This window comes from Heliconius melpomene, chromosome 21 (assembly GCF_056956725.1).
Source record: "Heliconius melpomene rosina isolate 202511_hmr_F chromosome 21, ASM5695672v1, whole genome shotgun sequence".
NCBI classification, from domain to species: Eukaryota; Metazoa; Arthropoda; class Insecta; order Lepidoptera; family Nymphalidae; genus Heliconius; species Heliconius melpomene.
The window spans coordinates 4,153,212-4,178,162 of NC_140409.1; the positions used below are offsets into that span (position 1 = coordinate 4,153,212).

The window sequence follows — 24,951 nt, forward strand, 5'->3', positions numbered from 1 at the left end:
CCAGAGATCTTAGCGTTCAAACAAACAAACAAACAAACAAACAAACAAACAAACTCTTCCGCTTTATTATATTAGTATAGATAAGAATTTCTTCAATACTATTAATAAATTTCTACTATTAAAATTCAGACGAGTATGTTTCTTGAAAAAGGCTCTAGTCTCAGTTCAAACACCATATCCATTTGGGTCGTTTGTATACGGAAAAAATAAATAAAAGTCTAATACAGGTGACTCGATACAGATTTCATCGATTTCTCGATCCTGAGGATGTTGAAAGGGATGTTCCTAGTTTCTAGTATTATGCTCTATATGAAATCTATAGCTTGCCGCTAGGTAAAAGAAGTGTAAAATGTATACTTTAATTTGAATATTTTTAAACATTTTTACAGTAATAGAACTAAGTAACATATTACTTTTTTTGCATATTTCGAAAGAGCTCGTCTATTTTATTAGTATTTTCCTCTATACATTAGTCCATGTGATAACATTAGTATGGAACGGCAAGGCTTTCAGGGGATATTACGAGTACAGCAGCACGTATAGCAAAAGCTTTTAAGAATTGTAATCAGATAAATGTTTGCGGCAGTGTCACTGATGGCTGTATAGCAACAATCTTTATTGCACACATTATAGATATAGTATTTGTTATAACCGCATTAAGACACTATTACTTCGAATCTCGGTTATGGTGATGGTGGTGATAACTTCTATTAATTATCTTTTGTGGTCCTCTTAACATGATTTTATTATCTTCATTTTTATCTATCTATGTATTAGACATTTGGAAAAAGTCTTATTTTTTAAAGTTTCATTTTTTTTCGTATTGAATGATATATATAGGTATACATAGAATGGTTCCGTGACTTGTTATTTCACGAATTGCTGAGATAGAATTAATAAAAATACTTAATATTATAATATCTTATACTTACAGCAATTCCTCGAGTGAGGAACGAACCCACAACCATCGTGTTACAGTCACACTTTTGTGCCACCCATCACTATTTCATATTTAAAAAACACGGTATCAATTAAAGTACGAGAATTTACAATAAAAAATAAAAACAAAAGTGAAATATTTGTTTACGTATATATTTCCGTTTCTTCGCTCTGGTGTCGAGGCAAAGCGCGAGGGAAACAGTGTAAAGCTGATTTAATTTAATTTTTAAAATAATGATTTATCTTATTTATATGGATATATATTGAACGGTTCCGTGACTTGTTATTTCAGGTGGCAGGCGCGACGTGAGGGCGATCGTGTGATGAGGGCCGGGCTAATTCCTTCGAGGGCACTACAAGAGGGTCGTATCATTCACGAACGTCAGGCTGATCCACAAACAATGGATGGTAGGTATATTCGTCTTGAGTACGGCTGCTCAGTGATAAGAAACGACAATGAGAAAAATGTACCAATAAAATTGTACTTTTTCTACGGTACGGTAAAAGTTTGCCAATAATAATATTTCAAAGTAATATATTTTCCTTATATTTGTGGAAGTAATCTTAGCATAAAAATAAACGAGGTTTTTTATCGTCAAGCTGTATTCCGTACACGGCAGGGTAACCTAAGTGTTAATACACTCCGTTCCCCAGTACAAAGTAATAATAATATTAAATATGTCATATCGTCGAGTGGGAAGCGAACCTACGAACTGTCGCGTTTTAGTCATACTTTGTGCCCCTGCGTCACCTCTGGCCTAATGGAAAAATAATTTTACTAAATTAATATCCATAGAATATAATGAAGTAATATTCTAAAAAAACTGTAAAATATATTAAAAAAAAAAAAAACAATTTTCAAACATCACGTTGAAGATTATGCAAGTAAAAGACCCGGAAAAGAACACGTCGTGCCTTTTTCCATTTGACCCAAATAGATTACAGTCGCTGTCGGACGAGTGTATCTCTTGTGTGTGCATTAATATTAATAAGTGTGTCGTAAAACATATTTTAGGGTTTTTTTTATTATTATTAAACTTATGGATTATTCATATGAGTAACATTTTATATTTGGTATTTATTATTATTATTAATAAGTTGTTTTTCTATAACTAACTTAATAACTTCTGAAGTATTTAGTATATTCAAATTTGGTAAATGATTTTTTATATTTTTAAATTGTTATTCCACATTTATAATAATATTTTAAAATACATATAACAAAAATTGAACGTCGTGGGATTTGTTAGGTTCTTAATTTAAGTTCGTGTTAAATTAGAAAAGAAAAACATTCCTAAGTGTGGAATAACACTTAAAAAGTATAAAAAACGCGATATTGTAGGCTCGATCTCCAATCGGGAAAATAATTATTGATTATATTTAAATTATTTTCATTTTCATCTTCTGTCCCAACACTAGGCTCCTTCCGTTTGCTTTCCGGCAATTAGCTTTAAGCTGTATGTAAATATTTTATTGATTATTAAAACAAATATTCTTTACTTTCTAGGTAAACCAGCTCTCTGCAGTCCAACTCAAGCGAACTCGGACTGTGGACCTAAAACGCCTTGCTCGCCAACACCAAACGCAACCGCTCTCTTACCATGTAAATCTATGCCTAAAGTAAAAAAAATCATATACGATATCAAGGAAAACGACGATTTCGACAGAGAAATGATACCTACATATGAGGAAGTGGCTAGATTATACCCCAGAGCTGGTTTCGTGAGACCCATAGTGCTTGTGGGGGCGCCCGGTGTGGGCAGGAACGAGTTGAGGAGGCGTCTCATTGCAAGCGATCCTGAGAAATATGTTACGCCTGTGCCCTGTAAGTATGTGGCAGTTTATGGCGTTTGCGATATTTTTATATTTTAGTGGTTTATTGTTTGTTATTTGTTTTGAAATTTGAGAAACATATAACACGAATAAGTGATTTTTTTTAAAATTTACTTATAGAATTTCGGTTTTGGTTTGTCAGTTCAAATTTTAGAATGAGCCTTTCAGCCTATTCGATATAAAGAAGTCGGCCACCATAGTGTTCATACGTTAGCTAAAATAGATTATACCTAGTAATTTGAGTTTATTGGTAGAAACTAAAATTTCAAAAAGGAATTGTAATACAAAATGAAATTTACCTGTACACTTGCATTTATTTAGTAATGTTAGTAAATTGTACAAATATATACATATGAACATATTTATGTACATATTATGAAATTAGTGGCGCAAGGACACAATACTGTAAACGCGACAAGTTGTGGGTTCGATTCCCACTCGAGGAAATTAAATATTTATTATTTTCATTTCTTCGGTCTGGCGTCGCGGCAATGCGCCTCCTGAATTGGTATAATAGCGAATGCCTCTGAATTGCCAGCGATATGCGGGAGAGCGTGAAGCTAAAATAATAAAATTATAGTTTTATAGCTAGCAATTGTTACATCAACCATATTAAATATTTCTCCCCATTTAATAAGATCCAAAGTAGCAATATCATAATATAGCAATATGTCGTGCGAATTTGCAACGCAGGTTTTTAAAGTATATTGCAAAGCGAATGAAAAGTTAGTACCATAAATACGTTTGTTTTTATAAATCATTCAATTGTTAAACAAAATTAAATCACCATGTTATATACTTACTAAATTTTAAAATTACCTTATGTTATTAGTCCTAGGAAGAAAAATAATGGATATTTTAAATATAATGTTTATTTTATTACGGGGTCGTCGTGGCGCAGGTGTGCAAGCGTGCCAACGCAGGGGTGAAAATGCGACGATTGTGGGTTCGGTTCCGACTTGGGGCAATTAAATATTTAATATTTTCTTTTCCTCGCTTTGTTAACGAGGCAAAGAGTGGACGAATACTTATTGCGTGTTGAGTGCCTTAGAAATTGTTAGTAAATGTGGAATGGAAGTATCGTAATGGAGAAGCTCCCTCTGCATATCCTGCAATTTTTGGGATACGGCGTAAGAAATATTGCAATTACGCGAATGTTATTAAATTTGTTGTTTTAAGTCTGAATAATAAAACAGGACATGTCAAAATCAATAGTACTATTAAAATATCTATATTAAACATACGCAGCAATACTATCGAAAATAGTTACACACCTTTGTTTGGGAAACATTTGAAATTTAAGAAAAAAAGTACGTTATTAATTTTAAAATTTTATTGGGTTCATTTCTATGATATTTAAATGTTCATTTTATATTGTTTTTGGGTTTTTTGATTTTTTTGATATCATTTGATATATTTCGAATTGTCTTAGTTGTACTGATATTATTATAGATACATAATGAGAAAAAAAAACATTCTTTAATGAATCCAAATTTGCCCACTTTTAGTCATCTGTATTGTTTTAAAAGAGGATAATCAGAATAGTACAATTGTACTTTTCTCAAATTAATTAGAAATATTTTCTTAACACCTTAAAATATTGTACCTAATAAATATTCTTTAAAAATATTAAGTATATTTTTAAATTTTACTAGTAAGTACTTAATTACCTATAAACGCAAGCATCGTCGAATTCTTATTTATAGCCTAGCTAGTTGCCGTACATATTAAAGCTTATAGCGAATGAACATACAGAAATACACTATAATAAATAATGTATGTCTAATACAGTATATTTTAATAATTATTTAAATTTAGATAGATTACATGTATATAAAATATGTATACTACATAGAGAATATAAAAATGTAGTCGATATTATTTAAAGAATATATGTTATATTTCTTTCAATTTGTTGTAAGTTTTTGTAGCCCACTACTGATAGATAAACATTATACTGAATATACAGCGGTAAAGAATGAATAACTATTGCACATTATGTTTTGCATTTGAAATTTGCTTCTTATCTAAATTTACATTTACGTAATTTTAGATTGTAAAACAAATGACACTCTCTTGACTGAACTACATACATAGAGCCACATCAGCCTTTCTATACAAACTCCAACACCACAAATTATATTACAAGTACACCAACCCATACTATTTCAAACCTACTTCTAATCTAGCAAGATAGATTCTATCCATACCTATATTATAAATTCGAAAGTAACTCTGTCTGTCTGTCTGTCTGTCTTTTACGCAATCAGGGCCAAACCGCTAATTTATTTGTGATAAAATAGAGATACTTGAGGGTCCCGGGATGAACATAGGATACTTTTTTTCCCATATTTGTAATATTTTCGATATATACCAATATATTAAAATAATTAATTTGACAAGCAATTTATTCCGCCATGTTAATAACAATCATCGCTACGCGTTGCTAAGCAACGGCTTGCAAAGTTTGTTGTTTTAAGAAAACGTCACCCAAAGCGAGTTTGCTTAATGCATACATGGCGCGCGCCGATATAGTTTTGTATACATTAACAAAAATTAGATAATTTCTATAATTTGATATTCATCCTTATGAAAATAAATATAATAGTCACTTTTAGCATTTCATCTAGATGGATATTATAGTTTACTATATAACATTCTAATAAATAAATAAGGAGATGTCACTGATTCGAAATGACCTAGCCTACGAGTGGTATAGTATGACCGACGTGAACGGGCAGATGACTTTGATGATTTTGTAAATTTTTATATATTTTCGAATTACTATTATGTTTTATGTAATTATTTGCTGCTTATAATTAATTTATCTCAGTTCGGTTATCTATACCGATGTTATACACTTAAAATATCGTAATTTTAATCATTTGGGATTTTATTTAATATTGTTCGCAAAAAATAATAATTATTTAATATAGAAATTGTTTAGTACGCGCGCACGGCAAACTTTAGGTACTTTTTCTAATATTAAGAATTTCCCTTAGTTACTTTTACTTCTTTTGTTTGTTCATTTCTGTTACTCAGATATTTTTTCTAATAATAAATCTCCACTTATTATTATTTTTTAACTTATTTTAATTATTTAGGCTTATATTTTCGCGGGCGTAGCTGCGTCCGGGCCCACTAGTAATTATATAAATGGAATATTTTTTTCTACATTGAAGATAATCTTAATAACTGTATAATTACTTTGTTTCTGCTTTAAAATTATCCGAGATTTTAGTTTATTTTAAAGTAAACTAAATTTTATGATTTATATTTTTTTTATTAATCAACTTAAAGCTCGATTGTTACTATATCTGAACATAACCTATTGTCATCATCATGAGCCTGTTCTTATTTCCTGTTGGGCATAACACCTTCTCAATGGCACTCCGCTGAGCTCGATCTCCGGCTCTTCGCATCCAACCGTTGTCAGTCGCTTTGCGTATGTAGTCACCCCACTTATCTGGAGGCGTGGTCTACACCTTTAGAAGGCTTTTACCCCAACAGTTATCAGTTCAGTTCAGTTCTGAGAGAAATGTGATCAGTCTACTGCCATTTTACCTTGCTAATAATTTGAATTAAATAAATAAATCAGCTTCACGCTGTATGCCGCAACAGCATGGTAGGCAGAGGGAACATAGTGTTAAGACACTCCGTTCCCCGCTTTCCGCCGGATTCTGAGGGCATTGGGCGTTGAGTGGCAGAACTCAAAGTCGCGCTTTTGCCTCGATAACAGCGAAAAAATGGAAATATAAATTAAAGTAAATATTTCGTTTCCTCAATTGGGGATCGAACCCACAACCGTCGCGATACAGTCACACCCTTGTGCCGCTGCGCCACGACGGCCTTAATCAATCTTTTGCTAAACATTTGGGCTGTTGAAAATTTTATTTCTCTATGAGATTACCTCGTTTCGAATTCGATCCTTCAGAGAGACTCCAAGCACGCTATGCGACTTTATGACTAGATGGATGGATGGTCAGTGTCCACGTCTAGGCTCCGTATTTCGTAAGCCTCCGTAGGACGAGTTTGACGAGTGGTCAAAGACCTTTAAATTTGCAAGTAATAATGAAAAAAGTACTATTATTTTTATTTAAAGACAACGCCATCTGTTGGCAATTATTTAATATTTACTGTTTTCGAGCTACGCTAATGTAAAACGCGCATCGTAAATAAATATGTAATTTGTAATTTGTTTATTTTTAATTTGTTTATTTGTTAAATAACAATACAGTACAGTACTTTTTTAATTTTTAGTAATATTTTCATAACAATTTCAAGATATTTCATGATTATGGTTGGTTTCCTAATACTATTCAAAGATAAAAACACATTACACTTAGAGATAGATGGCACTGCTAACATTAATCTTAGGTGACTTTAAAGAGTCTTTAATTATATGTATTAATGTCAATATATTTTTAGTTTATATATGTTATAAGATTACTTGGTGCCATGGTTGAAGGAAGTTAAGGAATTTGAAATGTTAAATGTATTTGTTTTGTAAATGACCTTAGAATTGTAAATCCACCAATAAATAGCCTGGCGGTGAGGACTGAGCGAGCAGAAAGAAATGAACTCGCTCAGTTTTAGGGAGCGGAGCGAAGTTATTACAAAATACAAAAATATATCTATAATTAACTCTTTATTGGTGGAAATGTAAACCTATTTTACATTTACAAGGACTCCGATCCGCCTTAGCAATTATATTTCGCGTTGGAAATCTGGCTTTATTTTGATACCTCCGTATTTTTGTAAGGAAATTAGACTTTTTCTATATTTGAAAAATAGTCTTTAATACTTTCAGGCTCACATTCTTCTTCTTCGTGTCAATGCTTGGAAAATTGAGATCATATTTTACCAGTATTTAGCCACGTTGACTGCAGTATCTGTTGCCTTAATCAAGTCTTCATATGAACAGGTGAATGGACATTTGGGGCAGGAGAGTAAGTTTGTCATCGTTTGTGGGTTGGCGCCACAGTCACAGGTTGATTCATCCTTCAGTAATCCTCGTTATATATTGAAAGTACTCATTTTCGTTTCAGTAACGAATAGGCGCAGTCGACACCAGATAGATTTTTAGTATATTTTTTACTAATCGGACGTGAGGGTCTAACCAATACTTGGCAAATGTGTGTAGATCTAGCACACAATGATACTGGAAGTAAAGGCTTAAAACAAATCATAATTTTAACTAAAATAGTTTTAGAACAATTTTGCAGCATTTCTTTGCAGCATTTCTCTGGTAAAGGGCAAAGCGCGGTCTTAAGCTCCGTCTCTCAACATGCAGTGCCTCCAAAATGGAATGGAAAATTAAAAACACTGTTCCCAGGTTCCCTCTGCTGCGCTTGAGTAATAGCCGAAACCAACGTTCTATCTTGCCAACACCAAACACGTGGATTGGTTTTAGAAACTGTAATTTCAATTTAAAAAAAAAGAAGTTTCGATTAATGTAACTCAAAGATTCACTCTAACCCCACTCCACGATATAGTTAGAAAATGCTTTTGATCATCTTTTACTACGGCAGCATCTCGTTGTTCATCAGCTGGTTTCTTCAAAAATCTCACTACTCAACAACTTTTGTTAAGGTATTTCATTACTTCTTATATTTTAGCTGGATTGTTAAGGTTGTTCATAAGATGTACCAGATCTTCAACGTCTTTTATGTTAATGCAGAATACTCATTATGCTTAACAACTTTTGTTATTTTTTATGCTTTAGATGGGCCGTAGTGGTTATTCATCAGAAGTTCCAGATTTTCAATTTTTATAATTCATCAAGGAATATGCTCATTAGGCTCAACAACTTTTATTGTGGCAGCAGCTCATTATTTTTTATATGTTACCTGGATTGTAACAGTTGTTCATAAGATAGATAGATAAAAGTCTTTATTGCACACTTAAAAAGATACAATACAATAAATTCTTAAAACAAAATGCACAAAGGCAGCCTTATCAGTACAAGTAATCTCTTCCAGGCAACCAGATTCCGGAAGGGTATAATTAAAAGTGCGGGCCTATTGCGGTGCAAAGTGACGCGAAAAATAACTAAATAAATAAGAAAACAAAGAAATAAAATAAAAATAAATTAGCACACAATAAAGAGTGATAACTCTCCATGCGAAGATAATAATTTTTGACTCTTTTTTTTTTTTAAATGTTTATAGAGGTAGATTGTCTAATTTTTTGTAGTAACGCATTCCATAATATTTTAGTATAAATTTAATGTATTTTATTTATTAAAAATAAAACATACCTGAGTCTAAAGTACCACCTAAAATCTCAGGTGTTACGCAGATTCGACTTCTGGAAGTTTGTTACTAACAGACCTAGTCAGACCTAGACTAATTTCCCATTTACATAACTCATTATTATAATATATATAAAGCTTATTGGATAAAATTAATAAACTTGATTTAACACGCAACAATCAAATCAAAACGTCGTATATCTACGAAAAACAGAAACGGTATTATGATCAGCTGTGAAATTAACATGAGGCAGACGTTAATGTCATGTGTTCCCTACGGATAGGATATAGAGATGAGCAGTAGAAATACATTTCACAGCAGCTATACGCTGTACGCTTCATTTATAGTTTTAGCTACATCACCCCATGAAAAATATCAGATTATGTTTTTTTTGTAATCCTTAAAGGATTTCCTTCGAAATAAAAAAAATCATTCGCGCACCCAAAAATGGATTCATCCATTTCCTTTATCTTACTTTATACGGCATACCAATTTTAACTAAAGCATTGTTAGTACCTGCATCATCGGTAACGCAAAGCAACACTCCAAATTTGACTACTTCCTTACTTAATGTTTGATGATTGCAAGGTAGAGTTTGATACTTGTTTTAGAAATCCGTGTATCAGAATGGATAGTTCTTTGACATAGGTTCCTCATATAGCGGAGTTAAGCCGAAAACCTTTTGTTGCTACGGGAAGGGTAAAGATAATAATAAAAATAAATAATAAGATACTCCTCTTTTCCCTATATTGGATTATGCAGATTCCTGTTACCTAAGTGTGTGACTGTAATGTGACGGTTGTGGGTTCAATCCCCACTCGAGGAAATGAAATTTTTATCTAAATTTATTTTTCAATTTTTTCGCTCTGATTTCGAGGCAAAGCGCGGCGTCGAGTTCCGCCACTCAACACGCAATGTCTTCAAAATTCGGCGGAAAGTGGGGAACGGAGTCTTAACGCAATTGACCAATTTCCGTTGTTTAGCAGCTAGCTTTTCCATCATCGTTTGCCATTGTTGATAGACGTCTGCCGTTCTGATGGCCAGGTCTGACCAGAGTAACTGTTTTTAGGCGAATTTTCCCTTAGGGCAGGATTTGAGTGGCTTGAGAATTCCTAACCAAAGAGGAGAAATTTGTGACTAAAGTGGCCAGTTCGTACTGGCCACTTTAATGAGGCCATTGGGGCGCAGTGGCTTAAGTGTGTGATTGTAAATGCGATGGTTGCGGGTTGTATTCCCACTCGAGAAAATGAAATATTTCATATTTCTATATTCTCGCTCGCTAGTTCGGCCATCTAATACGCAATGTCTCGAGAATTAGATGGAAAGTGGGAAACGGACACTCCGATAAACATTAGTTTCCCTCTGTCTCCTTGAAGGGTACTGCGTGAAGCTAATAAGAAGTAATTAGGTACTAAAGATTATTATTTAGGAGGAAATAAAAAAGGATATATTACAATTATTTTCTTCGCTCTGGTGTCGAGGCAAAAGCTTTGAGTTCTGCCAGTCAATACGTAATGCCTTCAGAACTCAGCAGAAAGTGGGGAACGGAGTGTATTACACTATGCTCCCTCTGCCTACCCTGCGGTAAGGTTCATAATTACTAAGTTAATAATTTTATCGAAATAGAGTTAACGTCAGTTTTCTTTATTTAGGTACAGGTACATGTAGGTTTAATCACAACCACATCTAGTCAACGCTACAGGTTTGTTGGTTTGTTTTTGCTTCATTTACGACTATGACTGAAATCTAAAAGAATGAAGTAAATAAATATATATTTTTATTTAATCACCATTCGGATATAACCCGTCCGTTGAACTATTTATATATACTATACTTGAAAATACATGATGTTGTCACGAGAGAGTAGATTAACGCAAAGATTAGAATATTTCACTTGTACTGTGAAATATTGCAAACATCAAAGTTCAGTCCCATGGCAACCATCTAGGGTTGGTGGTGGCACCCCCTGGATACATATCTATTGCGTGCATAGGTTACTGCAGCAACGCGCATGCTTTGTACTTAGGTTGCCTGGACAGCGCCCACGAGCAGGGCAGCTGGTTATGTCTTATTGATTTTCACCATCCGTTTGTACCTGACGATATTTAAATGCTAAAGTTTTTATCTACGTAAAAGTGAACTTTTTTAAAAACTATAATATTTTGGTTTATTATGCTTGACAGTCAACAGTAATAAGTATTATTAATAGTACTCATTTTTTTATTAGTTGCCCTCAACTTCTGTTGCGTGGACTTTACCATTATACCTTTATATTTATTACAAATGATAATACTGGCAAAATATGATATGAATTCTCCAAGCATTGACACGAAGAAGAAGAAGATCACAAATGATTTATCTTCGATAATTTGGGCCATAATTTCCAATAAAATAATAACCTAGTAGCGCACTGAGGTTCTTATTATATTATACTAGCGGCCCGCTCGCGGTTTCACCCGCGTGAACTATGTTATTATTAATTTCTGTCTCCATGACTACGTCCTAGTGACGTCTATGCAAAATTTGAGACTCCTAGCATTTGTAGTAACGAAGTTTCATACAAACTTTCGACCCCAAAAACAACCCTTTAGAAGTCGAATATGGCTAATTCCCGTCTTAGCGAGCAGCTACGTCCTATAAGTAACTCCTATGCAAAATTTCAGATTCCTAGCACATGTAGTTTCTGAGATTTCGTGATGAGTGAGTGACCTTTCGATTTTATATGTATAGATATGATATGTTACCGGCATTCTGTATAATTTCGGTATTCTATACTATACCTTGGTGATTTATAGATTTTGTTATTATATTTTTTTCAGGCAATCAATTCTAAAATCAAATAATTTTAATGTCTTATCAAAATCTATAAGAAATATATAAATTTCTTTACAGACTTCTATTATAGTTTATTCGGCGGTACCTTCGCTTAGTCATACACGTTAATTTTACGTTTTCTTATGTGCTCTACAGCAAACCTTTTACGCCGTCCCGCCGTGTTCCTAATCGTAAAAAAGTATATTGCGAATTCATTTTTGAGACATTTCGTAGTGAGTTGAACTTATTGGCCTCGGTGCGCTTTGTCTTGTTACCAAAGCGGGAAAATGAAAGTAATTCATACCCCCGAACGGACCTGAACCCTCAAACGTCACGTTTACACTCAAACAATTATCCTTCCCCAAGAACTTACAATAATGTTAGGTATAATTAGGAAAAACTATATAAGTTCAGCATAGTTCAGTATAGTTTTACAAGTAAATAATAATAAATGAGGCCTTACTGGCGTATTGGCGCAAGCGTGTGACTGCAATAACACTGTTGGCCTTTAACGAGAGTGCTTCTTTAATCTGAGGAACCGTTTTAAATCGAGTGTGTTGAACAGCCCCCCAAATGGGGATGGAACCCGCGATCTAACCTTCCGAACATATAAGCCATCGTGGTCACCGTGACTATAAAGCGATGAATAGCATAGAGTGATGGCTTGTAATACAAGTTTATTATATTATAATATACCTTAACAAATAATAATTATTAATTTTGTGTTAATATTTTAAACAAGATGGCGTCGAAAAGACGGTAGCTTTGCCCGGGCTCGCAATTTGCGCATGTCTAACATCTAGGTGACCTAGGGTGCTAGGGGGGGGGCTCTGAGGGAGACAGCCGATGCAGTTATTGATTTTATGGCGTGATATTCCCATATTTAGGTGTGGCAAGGACTTTGGAAGGACATTGAATAATATGACGCAAAAACCAGTTCTGTATTTTATATAAAAAAATAAAAATGAAAATTATATTTGCATTCACAATTTTTAAGGAATCTTATGATTCCTTAATTAATCATTTTTTATATTTTATTATAATGAATAGTTAATTTCACAACTCTATTGCCTTACATGATTTGACATGTTAAAATGTAATAACAATCGCGAAAATCCCATAAATGAATTAGTATTATTTAAAAACCTACGAATCCAACATAAAATATTGAAAAACATATTACGCAGAATATACAGCTACGTGTTAATATTAACGTTAAAATAATTACAATAGCTTTGTTACAACTGTAAGTAAATAAATAAATAAATATTAAAAATAAATCTGTATCTTACTACCACAGTGGAGACTTTTACAGAGAAAGTATTATGACTATTCTACTTTCCGCTCCTTTAAAGAAATTGACTATACCGAAAAGACAAATTTATTTTCTTATTGCCAACATTTTATCAATTGGTTATCATCTCAACCGTTAGACAGTTTCCAATGAAGCATCGTTGACGACTGACAACAACTAACATCTGGTCAGTTTGGGTTTGGATAATAATAAATAAAAGTATCTTGTCAGGTTGGATCTCCTCAAAATAATGTGTGATTATTATTATATAGATTATTATATTTTCATTTAAATATTGACGCGGGAAAACGGGTGTTAACCGCGCGCGAGTATCTACCATCCAATTAGATATAAAATAACCAAATATTTCTATTAAAAACACATATTTTTCCAAGCGAAAACAAATAACATCTTAAAAAGGAAATTAAAATTCCTTTAGTGTATAACATCCTATTTACACTTAAATAACAATAAATAAATAAATGAATATATGAAATTTGTTTAAGCATTATTATATTTTAGTCTTTTATATCTTAGTTCTTTTTATTGACCTTGACACTGGCGAGCTCTGAACGTTTCGTCAAGGAAAATAATCAAGGTTAACATTATAACCTTTAGAAACAAATCGGCAAATCTACCCCTTGACATTGGGTGTACCTGTTTCTTTGGCAAAATCGATACACCCTTACCTATCCACCCGGCCATTTTGCGCCCCGACCTCCCTCAACCACCGTTGTTTCCAGAAATCTCTGCAGGCACAGCGCAAACGCGAACGTTGAGGTGGCTAGCGCCGACCTTCCCAGGGCTCATTTTCAGTTTGATTCTTCTTGAGTTCGGTCGTGTCTTAAGTTCTTAGTATAATTTAATATGTGTTCTTATAATATTTTAATTTTAATAACTTTGCAAATCAGATACGTCTCGTACACCAAAACCAAGTGAGCAAAATGGGAAGGAATATGTTTTTGTGACGCGTGAGAAAATGGAGGAGGACATTTCTGAGGGCAAATTCATAGAGCACGGAGAGTATAAAGGAAATCTGTATGGGACATCAGCGGAAAGTGTGGAGGCCATAGTAACTTCAGGTAAACAATTTTTCTTAAATTGTATTCATGTTTTTTTTTATATCAAATATTTTCAATATCTAATGTTGTGTATAAGATAAATCATATACATGCTCCGCAGCATAATATTAATTTATTTTTATTTTTTTTATATATTTTGTTTTATTTTTAAATATTGCTTATATTTTTTTTTACTTTTTTGCTGAAAACTTAAAAATATAATTGATGCTAAGGCTAGGTGCATCGCGATGAATTTTGTAATTAAATACAGTGCACAGTTAGATATAGAGTGAGCAGTGTACGTCAGAAAAACGGGAAAAAATGGGTATAGAGGGGGGAATGGAGGGGAGGAGGGTTTTCTCCCAGGGCGTGGTCCCTAGTAGTAGTGTATATTTGCTTAAAGATGAATATTATCGATTGATAAAGAATCAAATAATGATATTATTAAATATTAATAATATTTATGTTATCTTTTCTGTAAAAGTGGTGGGGAAGGGAGATAACTGTATATTCCCTCCTTCCCCTTCCCTGACCTATACGCCCATGCATATTTGACTGCGCATGCCCACTGCCACTGCAGATGCAGAATTGCATCTGCGCATGCGAATATCTGCATCGCTGCACATGCGCCTGGCACATCTCTTTGTCCTCGGTGGTGCACGGCGCAGGCGCATTTTAATGCTAGCGTCTGCATCATTGATCGACGCCATATTGCGATATGACATAACAGTAGCCATTGCGAGAATATTCTATAGTTTATAAAAGTTTTTTTTTTTAGTTTTTATTATTTTTTATTTACTTCATTTCTTTTTATAAATATTATTATTTATTCTCAACTCAATATAATGTAACCATTTAATTACTGAAATAAGCATTTATTTATTTATTTATTATTTTGTTTTTGCCATCAAAGGTAAACCCTGATATATTTTGTAGGGCGTGTCTGTGTGCTGAGCCCCCACTGGCAGGCCTTGAAGATGCTACGAACACCACGGCTTAAACCACATATTGTATTTATCAAACCACCACCACTAGAGAGACTAATTGAAACTAGGACAACTGCTAATGCTCGTTCGACTTTTGACAAGGAGAGTTCCAGAGCTTTTACGGTTAGTATACATACCTACACACATGCACAAGCCAATACCCATTTTTAGACATACATGCATATACACAGGCACACACACATGAACGCACACATATAATAATAATTAAATTTGAAATAGTATATAGTTACAAAAAGACTTTTTAAACTTAAATTACTTATTAATATATTAAATATCATTTCTAGGAGGAAGAGTTTGCGGATATCATAAGATCGTCGAATAGGATAAATTTTTTATACGGCTATATGTTTGATGAGGAGATCGTTAACGAAGACCTTGGGACGGCGATCACTCAACTTCATAAAATGGCGTGGCGGGTGCAATCCGAGCCGCTGTGGGTGCCTGCGGCTTGGGTGCAGTGAGACATCCCTGTTTTGCATCGTTGTATTGTTGTTGAATTCGGTTCTAGTCAAATTGTTTGGTCACTTTTGTTAACTTTATGTAGAATTATTATATCATTGTTATTTATGAGTACATAGAGACACTTGCAGAATTCGTATACAATACCCGAATTCTATGACTGTCGTTGTTTATTAGTTCTACTAGTTTGGGTTTATTATTATTAAGGTTTTTTCTCGTTTTTTTTTTGTAAATATGTAGATAGTTCGCGCTATCGTTACTCAATATATGTGCCCTTATAGGTTAGGTTAGGTCAGTTTAGGTCATATTAGGTCAATGTTAGCAAGTGGGTAGGTCAGGAGCGGCGTATATATATAAGTATTGATATAAGCTTAGGTTTATGATTAGGCATAAGTATAAGTAATAGATATGTCTAAGATGTAAGTGAAGGCATAAGTATAAGTAATAGATTATAAGGAAAATAGAAATAGGATCGTTGTTGGTAAGCTTAGGATAGTTATAATTCCTTTCATTTTAGATCACTGCTGTCTTACCTTGACCAGGTGCGGGAGAAATGTAGCAATCGATAAGATTTTACATATTTTCCTGTTAATGTCCCAATAATATTATGAAGCTTATTGCACTAGTGTGTAAATGTTGGCTGCCACTAGTGTAGTGTTTTCAGCGCTAAAATAAGACATATTTACTCACATCTATATTACGTCTATATAATAGAATCGTTACGGATCGTATTTTAGATAGCGATTGATCTAAAACTATACAAACCATTGAACTATACAAACTATCGACTGAATTGTACCGATACATTGTAAGCTAAATAAATTAATCCCAGTCTCCATTCGAATCCATATTTTAATAGTAAATAATTTGAATCAGTATGTCTTCCTTTGCATTAATAGTTCAATGATTTGTATATTATATTATAATATGTTTATTATATGAAATTTTAAATAGACATTATACAATATATTAGAATTTGCGCTAGGCAAACTAAATTCGCGTTTTTATAGTATTTTGCTGAACCTCCACACCCGCGTGTGATTATGTAACATTTATATTATAAATAGTTAGTTTTAGTGGAATGTACTCCGGGCCGTAACAGGCCGACCGTGAGAGTTCCCAGGAGCTGAGGTGTCCGTTAATAGTTAAGGCAATCGTCGAATAATATAATCCTTGTGTAAGTGTTTTGTCACTATAATAACACATTAATATGTAGCGTAACTTAGAGGTACATGATGGAATTACATTTTTTTTTCTTAAAGTGAAGTTAATTAAATCGATTTGGGCATGTTTGTCGACCTCCTTTGTTACCCATGTTTGCTTCTTTATAAATAATTTAATTCCGTTTTATATATTTCCTAGACATCGTCTATATTCATATTTTTTAATCGCAGATCGGTCGATGATCCGTGTAGGTTAGTGAAAAATAAACGGAAACTACAAAAGGGCAAACTAAATATACTTGAATTAGTTTGTAATATTTAAAAATAATTATATTATATTTAGTATCGTAAGTTGTACACACGAAATAACGCGAGCATTCAAGTAATAATTAGATAGTAAAGTCCGGCACTGCCGCGGTCGACCGACCCGTTAAGTTAGAGTCACCTGCGATTACATTAAATCGTTTAATATAATTCCCCCTTTAACTATATTCGTAGAGAAGTTTCTAGATTATATTGGAGACTTATTTAGATATATGACATTAGGTATTCGTAGCCGGCGGGCAAGAAGGCGCCATTTTAAATAGAGTTGTGGACATCGTGTTATGCGTGATGAAACGTAAATATCGATTGTGTAAGGAAATACTCATCGACTTGTTGTCTCATTATAACTTGTTAACTCGTTAACTTAAATATATTATTTATTTCAAGAAAGTCGACATTATTTGTTTTTGTTTTTATATTGATAAAGGAAGTTGATATAATGGTAGTGAGAAAATAAAATTGTATATTCGGATTTAGTGTCGGTTTCTAGGAAAGGAAATTTTAAAATCGATCTATTGATTTTATTTCATATTGTTGTTTAAATTAATAATTTATTTCATTTAAATTAAAATTTTCTTTATTAATGCAATTTTTTCATGGAGGCTTTAAATAGAGGCCGCCTCGCGTTGGGATTGCATGAAATTGATACTTTTGTTCGGATCATTCGTGCTTATTATCAGTATTCGCTTATTAATCTGGGAAGTTTTCAGAGATGGGGTATGAGTGTAGTAAATTTTCATAGTTTTGTGTATTGTGGGGGATATTTCTGCGATGTTTTGGAATGTTATTGCAGCATACAGGAGTGCCATACACCAGAGAAACTTTTAGTTAAAGCCTTGCTATATAACATACGTCGGCTAGAGAGCGTTTGATTTGACATCACGTTTTCTTCCATTGAGTATAACACTTCCACACTATGAATTTCATAATCCCCAGTGATTGCATATGAGGGGAGAACAATGGATGCTCCAGGTGTGTCTGTGCAAGCTGTCGTAGCATCCCAGTGTGCCATACCAAACGCTCTCTAATTTCTTTTATGTATTATTTGTGTATTTATTCATATATTGTTTTGCTATTTATTTACATTTTTGTAAGGAGCGATTGCTATGACATAAATCACTATTACTTCCAATAACAATAATAATTCGGAACTACGAATTTCAAATTCCCCAGTGATGATTGCATATGAGAGGAGGATAATGGATGCTCCAGATGTAACTAACTGTGCAACCTGTCGTAGCATCCCAGTGCCATACCAAAGACTCTTTAAATTATTATTAATTTCATTTATATACATTTTTACATACTTATTTGCATTTATGTCAGGGGCGATTGATATGACATAAGTCACTGTCACTTCCATCCAAAATATCATTTCCATATTTTCAATTTCAAAATCCCCAGTGATTGCATATGAGGGGAGGAGAATGGATGCTCCAGATGTGTCTGTGCAGGCTGTCGTAGCATCCCAGTGTGTCATATCAAACGCCCTTTTAGCTATATTATGTCTTTTATTGTATTATATTCTGTATTGAAGTTAATTTATATTAAATTATTATATTGGTAATTTCATTTGTATGGGCGAGTGATATGGCACACTAAATCTTCTATCTTCCTTTATGTTTACTATGTCCCCCTCCATAAATATATCTCTTTCTGACGGTCAAGCTCAGTCTCCACTTTTAGATTAGGTTAAGATAATTCGTTACAAAAAACATATAAAATCCAAAAAAATCTTATTTTAATTTAGGATAATATTAGCATAAGATATGCCTAAGATCCGAAGAACTATATTTACTTAATAAGTTAGGTTAATCGAAATATAGGTTAAGTAAGAGAGTGGAATAGATGATGTAATTCCATCACTTTTGGTTCAATACTTATTATTTATGGCGTAATCATTAAAATAGTTTTTATATTGGATTTCGTTTGGATGTCGTTTAAGGTCCTACGTGCAAATGGCCGACTGGGTTGGTACCACCATCTTGTCATTTCTACCGTCGACACAACCTATTAATTCTTTATACATGTGTCTCGATAGAAATGCAAGACAGCCAACTCCATTACTGGCCACGAGAGGCTCATCCGTCGAATGAGTAATACGTCCCCACAGCGTCCTGTGACGTCATCATCTGGACGCCGGGATGACGTCACTCCGCGGTGTTAATATCAATTATACTCATCTATTCCTCTTCGGCGATGCCTCACACTATTGTGAAGTATTGCAGGCATTCCGTATTTCAGTATTAAAAATACATTTTGATTGAGAAAGAACATTCTTTCTATTTCTATTTTGTCATGTATCGCGTGTCCTTTAAGCTCGTTTATTTTGAACGATATTTTTTTTTTGTTACTTCTATCTTCGATGTTGCTATGTGATTTAACTAATTGATTTCTTGATGATTCCTTCATTACTATGCTATATTAGGTATTTATTTAGAATTGTTTTAAATTGCGGAATGCCTATAGTTTTCGGTTTATGTTTATACCTCGTACTTTTTTTTTATATAACTCGACTCTTTTATATTTGACGCGAACGGACTCGAAAAAGCGAATAGATTTTTTAAAAAAAAGCTGATCCAAAATACCAAAAACAGTCGACACGAATAGTTAGTTCTCGCTAGATTAGAAATCGTGATCGACGAAATTTGAAAACGCAGTAGAGATTTTTGTGCGTTTCTTACTTTATGCATAATAAATATTTACTTAATTTTTTCTTTAACTTATTCGTTTATTTTGATATTCGTAATATTTTCTATAAATTTCTTTCTTAATTTTATGTTTTAGTATTGATGGATTTTGTTTTCTGGATAAGCGTTGTTCCGGACTTTTCTTTATTTCGAACAACTTAATCGGAAGTCAACGAATTTTACCGTTAAGTTTTAATCTCTCTCTCCACTGCACTACTAGTCCCATCTGATGGTGGGATCTGCTTTCCTCGTCTTTTGTCTCCACTTCGCTTGACTGGACGCATCGTGAGCGGAAAAGTTGTAGGCGTTCAAGTCTCTTAATGATATCTGTCCATCTCATCTTCGGTACCCAGAGATGTTCAGATTCATTGTGACATTTCCGATATATTCAGGTGGTCTTTATCTTTACGTATCCGTGTACCGTTAAGTTTTAATAAATTATAATTTATTTGTATTTGTATTAATTTTACTTTTGTAGTTTATCGGAATCGAATGTTCGGTACATTTGATTCTTTAGGTGACATTTGTGCAAGAAGGTGATAGTTTTTAATTAGGCTAATACTATTTAATACAACCCTATGACGACGCGCGACACTCGGCCGATGACACTTAGATAAGGCACGGACAATCGACACTTAGATTAAGTAAACACGGACTGTGGACACTTACAGTAGACACCGTTATGTCTCTGTCAACATTTTTTTTATTGCCGGACATATTTAGTATCGAAAGCACTACAACGGATAAGACGTATACTTCGCACACAAGCGTACTAATGACAATGCTCGCGACGTCGATTTTGTTAAAAGTTATATTTAATTGCTTTTGGTTTATGAAATTCAAACGTTTTGTTATCTTTTATTAAATACAGAGACAATATTTTTTCCATAATTTATTTTTTTTAATTATTTTTATACAGATCGACGACGACGTCGTGTTCATTTCTTTATGTTAATTTCTCTATTTATGTATTAAATTGAAATATTTTAATCATTTCGGTATACTAATTTAACTCGGCAATGGATCTAAGAACGAAGAAAAGTTGGCTAATGACCTATATATAATATTAAGTCTTACTTAGGGATTTACTTTTCCTTGGTCCAGCACTATAGATTAATTCTTAGTATTAATATAAATAATATTTCAATAACTCTTAAAAATATGGTTCTGCATTAATTTTAAGTCACATGCTGGATCATTGAAAACTCAATATTATAAAATTAAACCGCGTTTTACTAAGTATATTTATGTAGGTATTATTATTAATTAGTATTAGAATTTTATGAGTAGTTTCAGAGATTTATTTTTATATACTCGAATTTTAAATTGTAAGGACTAAGTTTAAATATTTCTGAAGAAGAAATCCAATGAATATGTATGATGGGGTCAGTACCGTGGTCTGATATGCTAGCTTAAATTAAGTTCATATCACTAAATTTTTTTGATAAACCTATATTGTGTAATTTATTTTAAAATTATTATATACCTGTTTATGGTTTGTATTTGTTATATATTTTACGTATTAATTCAATATTTCATTTGTTACCTTCAAATACAATATTCTTTTAAGTATTTTTCTTTTAAATTTGTAATGCGATATCTAGGTTTTGACATTATCTTCACAATATAATATAATATAATCAATTAATATAAGCGGTAGCTTAAGTATATTTAATTCATTCTCGGGTAAGCATTATTCTTTATATTTTAGGCAGACAGAACTAACCGCAATGATTAACATCTAACGCATGTCTATTTTGTTAGTCGCGTATTTAACGAACTGCTTTTTGTCATCCGTGCTCAACACATCGTGCCTTTGCTGACAGATTAAATATAAAAACTAGTGCACACCAATATCGATACTACGAGAGCTATGGCGTACTGCGTCTAACTTTACCGCTGTCACTGTTTGGAAAATGCTCGGACATCAGCTACGGTACGGTGTTGGTGTGTTGTAAGTCTTACATTTGCAATAGCAAGAAATTTATCAAATATTAGAAAATATATATTGTTAATTTAGGATAGGAATGCTTTCGATTTTTGTTATGTTAACATCCATTATAACCATTCATATTCATCTATATCTATCTTTATTTCATCTCTCATTATTGTATTCTCTCATGGTTAGGTTTAGTTTAGTATAGGAAATAGTATATTATGTATAGATTTAAGGATTTCTCGGATTGATCGTCCGATCTGTGCTCCCATTCTTAAAATTAAGTAGTAACTACCATCATGTACCTATCTGTTTAGTATCTAAGTGCATAGGATTATTAGATTATCTTATCTTTGGCACGTGATTTCTCTATCCCTAATTCCTCATTATTATTATTTGCATAAATATTTTTCGCGGTTATCGAATCGTTTCTTTTATGACATTTGTAACTTTTATTATTTGAATTTGAATTGTTTCAATATTCTTTATTTGTTAACTCATGACAGAGGTGAATTTCTCATTAAGATTAGAATCTAGAGTAAAGTCGAACGGCGAATAACGAGTATCTTGACGAATGAGGATGGATGGATTTATGGCTACTAAATTACCATTGAAATGCAAACATATGGGAAGAACAGAAAGAATGTTATATATTTCTTTAACAATTTTGTTCATTTATATCTGACATTATGTTATTTTCTTTAAGATTTAATTGCGCCATTTTCGACCGTCACTCTCTCTATTATAGTAGTTAAAGATACTTATAGGAATTTTCAATTCTTTCTGCGCTACTTTTCTTTACTTTCTTCCCCTAGAACAAAATATTTCTTCGGGAAGTCAGTATTTTACAATTTAGTGCTAGGTTTAAAATAATGGCATGTACTCTGAGTATCGCATATATAATGAATGTTTTTTAGCATAATACCAATAATTAGATTAATACAAATTTTGTGCACGTACCAGCACACGTTTGTCTACGATACAGTATAGTCTCTCATAATGTAACGTGGTATAATATATAATAATTATATTATATTAATAATAAGGCTGGTTCAAGAAAATGTATCGTTCTTTATATTAGTATTTATAAAGCATAATTTTTGGGGCTCAAATTAATCACATTACGTAGATATTAAGAAAACTTTTTTGGACAATGTTATATTATATGTAGAAAGATGTTTTTAAATTATTGTCAATGTGTTGTTAGTTAAGGTTGGTTATTGGAGTACATTTTGAGTGGAAATATTAAATACGTATGAATATCTTTAGAATAGCTGACGACTTTGTACGTGTGTATAGTAATATTGTGTTTAGCGTCACTGCTGTCCTTTGTAGCTTGTCTTAGTATTAACATTACATTGTGATTATTTCATGATCTCATCGAGATTCAGCAATTTATGAGGATAAAGCTATCTGGTCTACCATTATCTCGCTTAGGAAAAGCATGCAAAATAACATGACTAAATGAACTGAAAAAAATACAAATTTTATAAATAACCCTTTGGTTATTTATAGAGATATTTGGGTCTAGTTCCACCTTCCAATATTATTCAGTTCAAATATTAGCGATAATGCGCAGGATATGAGATGTACCAACTTGAAAATGTATTACGTACTTGTGGAGTTACTAGAAAGAAAAGCTGGATTTACATAAATTGCAAAATCTTGTCTTAATTATATTTTTTCCATGTATAAGTATTTTTTGGGCATTCAATGCTATGATGCTTTATTATTTGAAACTTGTACCACCGAGGTCTAACTAGTCTTAACTAGCCATAAGTCAAACCTTATCCATTCTTATCCCATTTTCAAATTATCAATCACAAGAACAATAAATTTAATTAAAATCATCAAAATTTACTTAATGTATAGAAAAAAAATACTTTTACACATACATTAGTCAACATTAGACGCGAAAATCAAAATCTATGCTTAAATTGTCTTGTTGTCTTAATGTTTCATATTCATTCATGGCTTTCAAAGTGGCTATCATGGCTGCAATATTATTGTTAAAATTAAGGCCTAAAGCACTTTGAGGTTTTAATTTATACTGTGTTCAAATATTGTGACATGATCCTTGCACTCCTGGCTATTAAATTATTCAATGCTCGTTCTGTAATGAAAGTTTAATATTATAGACTTGAACTTTGACTTTTGGTCGCCATTTTGCCTGTCGTTTGAAACAGGGAAGGCGTAACCAAAGGGCTTTCCACCAGTCGCAATGACATATAAGAGGGGTAGTGGACGATTTTGTTAACACATAAGATGGGAGAGTCAGTATTATATAAATTTAAAATTCCAAGTATACAATCAGTGTAAATTGCGCCAATTTTCTCTTAACATCTGGCCATCTTCAACTCTTTGCTTTCCTGTCGTTAAAGTTATACCTACTACTGAATCTCACTATTATAAAGTAAATTATTATTCTCATTAATCTTATTATATTTAAAATAGTTTAAGGTATGATATTTTAAATTATTATTGTAACGTTTCATACGCCACGCGCAATCATTACCTGTCATGTTTAAAATTAATAAATGTAATAATATAATATTTCTTATAAACTATGTTGTATTACCTATGTATGTAATCGCATTTGTAACGGCGCGGCGGCGGGAAGCGTGAAATACCAAATTGGAAGTATGTAGAAGATCTTTGTTTTGACAATTATAGAATGATTCAATATAGCCGTTACAAATGTGGCAGTCGTTTATGTCGTGTCACCTGGCTGTTAATAAATCGAAAAATTATATATGATCTTTTCTTTACTTTCCAACTCCCTATGTATATTGTTGACTGAGTGTTTGATTTTTATAAGAGTCCAAAATTAGATATGTCATTTGTTAGTTAAATGCAAAGAAAATTTGTTTTTTTATCTAAGCAGTAGTTTATTATTGTTTGTACTATTCACTGCAATGTGGCGTTCTACTTTTATTTCTATCTCAGCACACTTAAACGCAAAAGTTGTGCATCGTGTCATAGCTGATGCATCGTCAGGTGAGATAGCGGACAAATGCTTGCCTATCTACAATAATAATAATAAAAAAAAGACCGATTGAAGATACTGTAGCCGCAGCAGGCTGATTGTGACAACCATAACATGAATGCTCACTATTTGGTTCAGAAAATTGGATCGCAATTTAAAAAATTGAAAAGTTTTCAGTTTGGAAAATTGTT

General features: G+C 32.8%; 1 protein-coding gene across 2 annotated transcripts in view; it reads left to right on the top strand.

The window, feature by feature from the left end:
- The window catches only part of metro (membrane palmitoylated protein 7-like protein metro), a 38,215-nt gene extending 13,689 nt beyond the window's left edge, over window positions 1-24,526 (top strand). For both annotated transcript variants that reach the window (XM_085206507.1, XM_085206508.1), the window contains 5 exons: window positions 1,232-1,347; window positions 2,447-2,764; window positions 14,046-14,216; window positions 15,132-15,304; window positions 15,487-24,526. In XM_085206507.1, coding sequence (XP_085062633.1) covers window positions 1,232-1,347; window positions 2,447-2,764; window positions 14,046-14,216; window positions 15,132-15,304; window positions 15,487-15,663 — 955 coding nt within the window. In that variant the 3' untranslated portion in view covers window positions 15,664-24,526. The remainder of the gene's footprint in view (window positions 1-1,231; window positions 1,348-2,446; window positions 2,765-14,045; window positions 14,217-15,131; window positions 15,305-15,486) is intronic.
- Window positions 24,527-24,951: the final 425 nt, after the last annotated feature.